Source organism: Myotis brandtii, unplaced genomic scaffold (assembly GCF_000412655.1).
Source record: "Myotis brandtii unplaced genomic scaffold, ASM41265v1 scaffold194, whole genome shotgun sequence".
NCBI classification, from domain to species: domain Eukaryota; kingdom Metazoa; phylum Chordata; class Mammalia; order Chiroptera; family Vespertilionidae; genus Myotis; species Myotis brandtii.
In genome coordinates, this window is record NW_005357232.1 from 2,017,626 (window position 1) to 2,017,925 (window position 300).

The following is a 300-nucleotide window of genomic DNA, read 5'->3' on the forward strand; positions in this document are numbered from 1 at the left end:
CGCTGTCCTGCTGCAGCTGCTGCTGCGCCGCCTTGTCCTTGGCCTGGCGCTTCATCTTGTAGCGGTGGTTCTGGAACCAGATCTTGACCTGCGTGGGTGTCAGGTGGATCATGCTGGCCAGGTGCTCGCGCTCCGGCGCCGACAGGTATTTCTGCTGCTTGAAGCGTCGCTCCAGCTCGTACACTTGCGCCTGGGAGAAGAGCACCCGGCGCTTGCGGCGCGGTGCGCTCGGCAGCGGGGCCATGTTCTTGCTCACGTCCCCCAGTGAGCCCAGGCCGCCCATGCCGCTCATGTTCATGC

The 300-nt window shown here is 65.3% G+C and overlaps 1 protein-coding gene across 1 annotated transcript in view; it reads right to left on the bottom strand.

The window, feature by feature from the left end:
- Positions 1–300, bottom strand: part of NKX2-1 (NK2 homeobox 1) — a 2,882-nt gene that overhangs the window by 617 nt on the left and 1,965 nt on the right. Inside the window, exon 2 of the mRNA XM_005864986.1 lies at positions 4–300. Coding sequence (XP_005865048.1) covers positions 4–300 — 297 coding nt within the window. The remainder of the gene's footprint in view (positions 1–3) is intronic.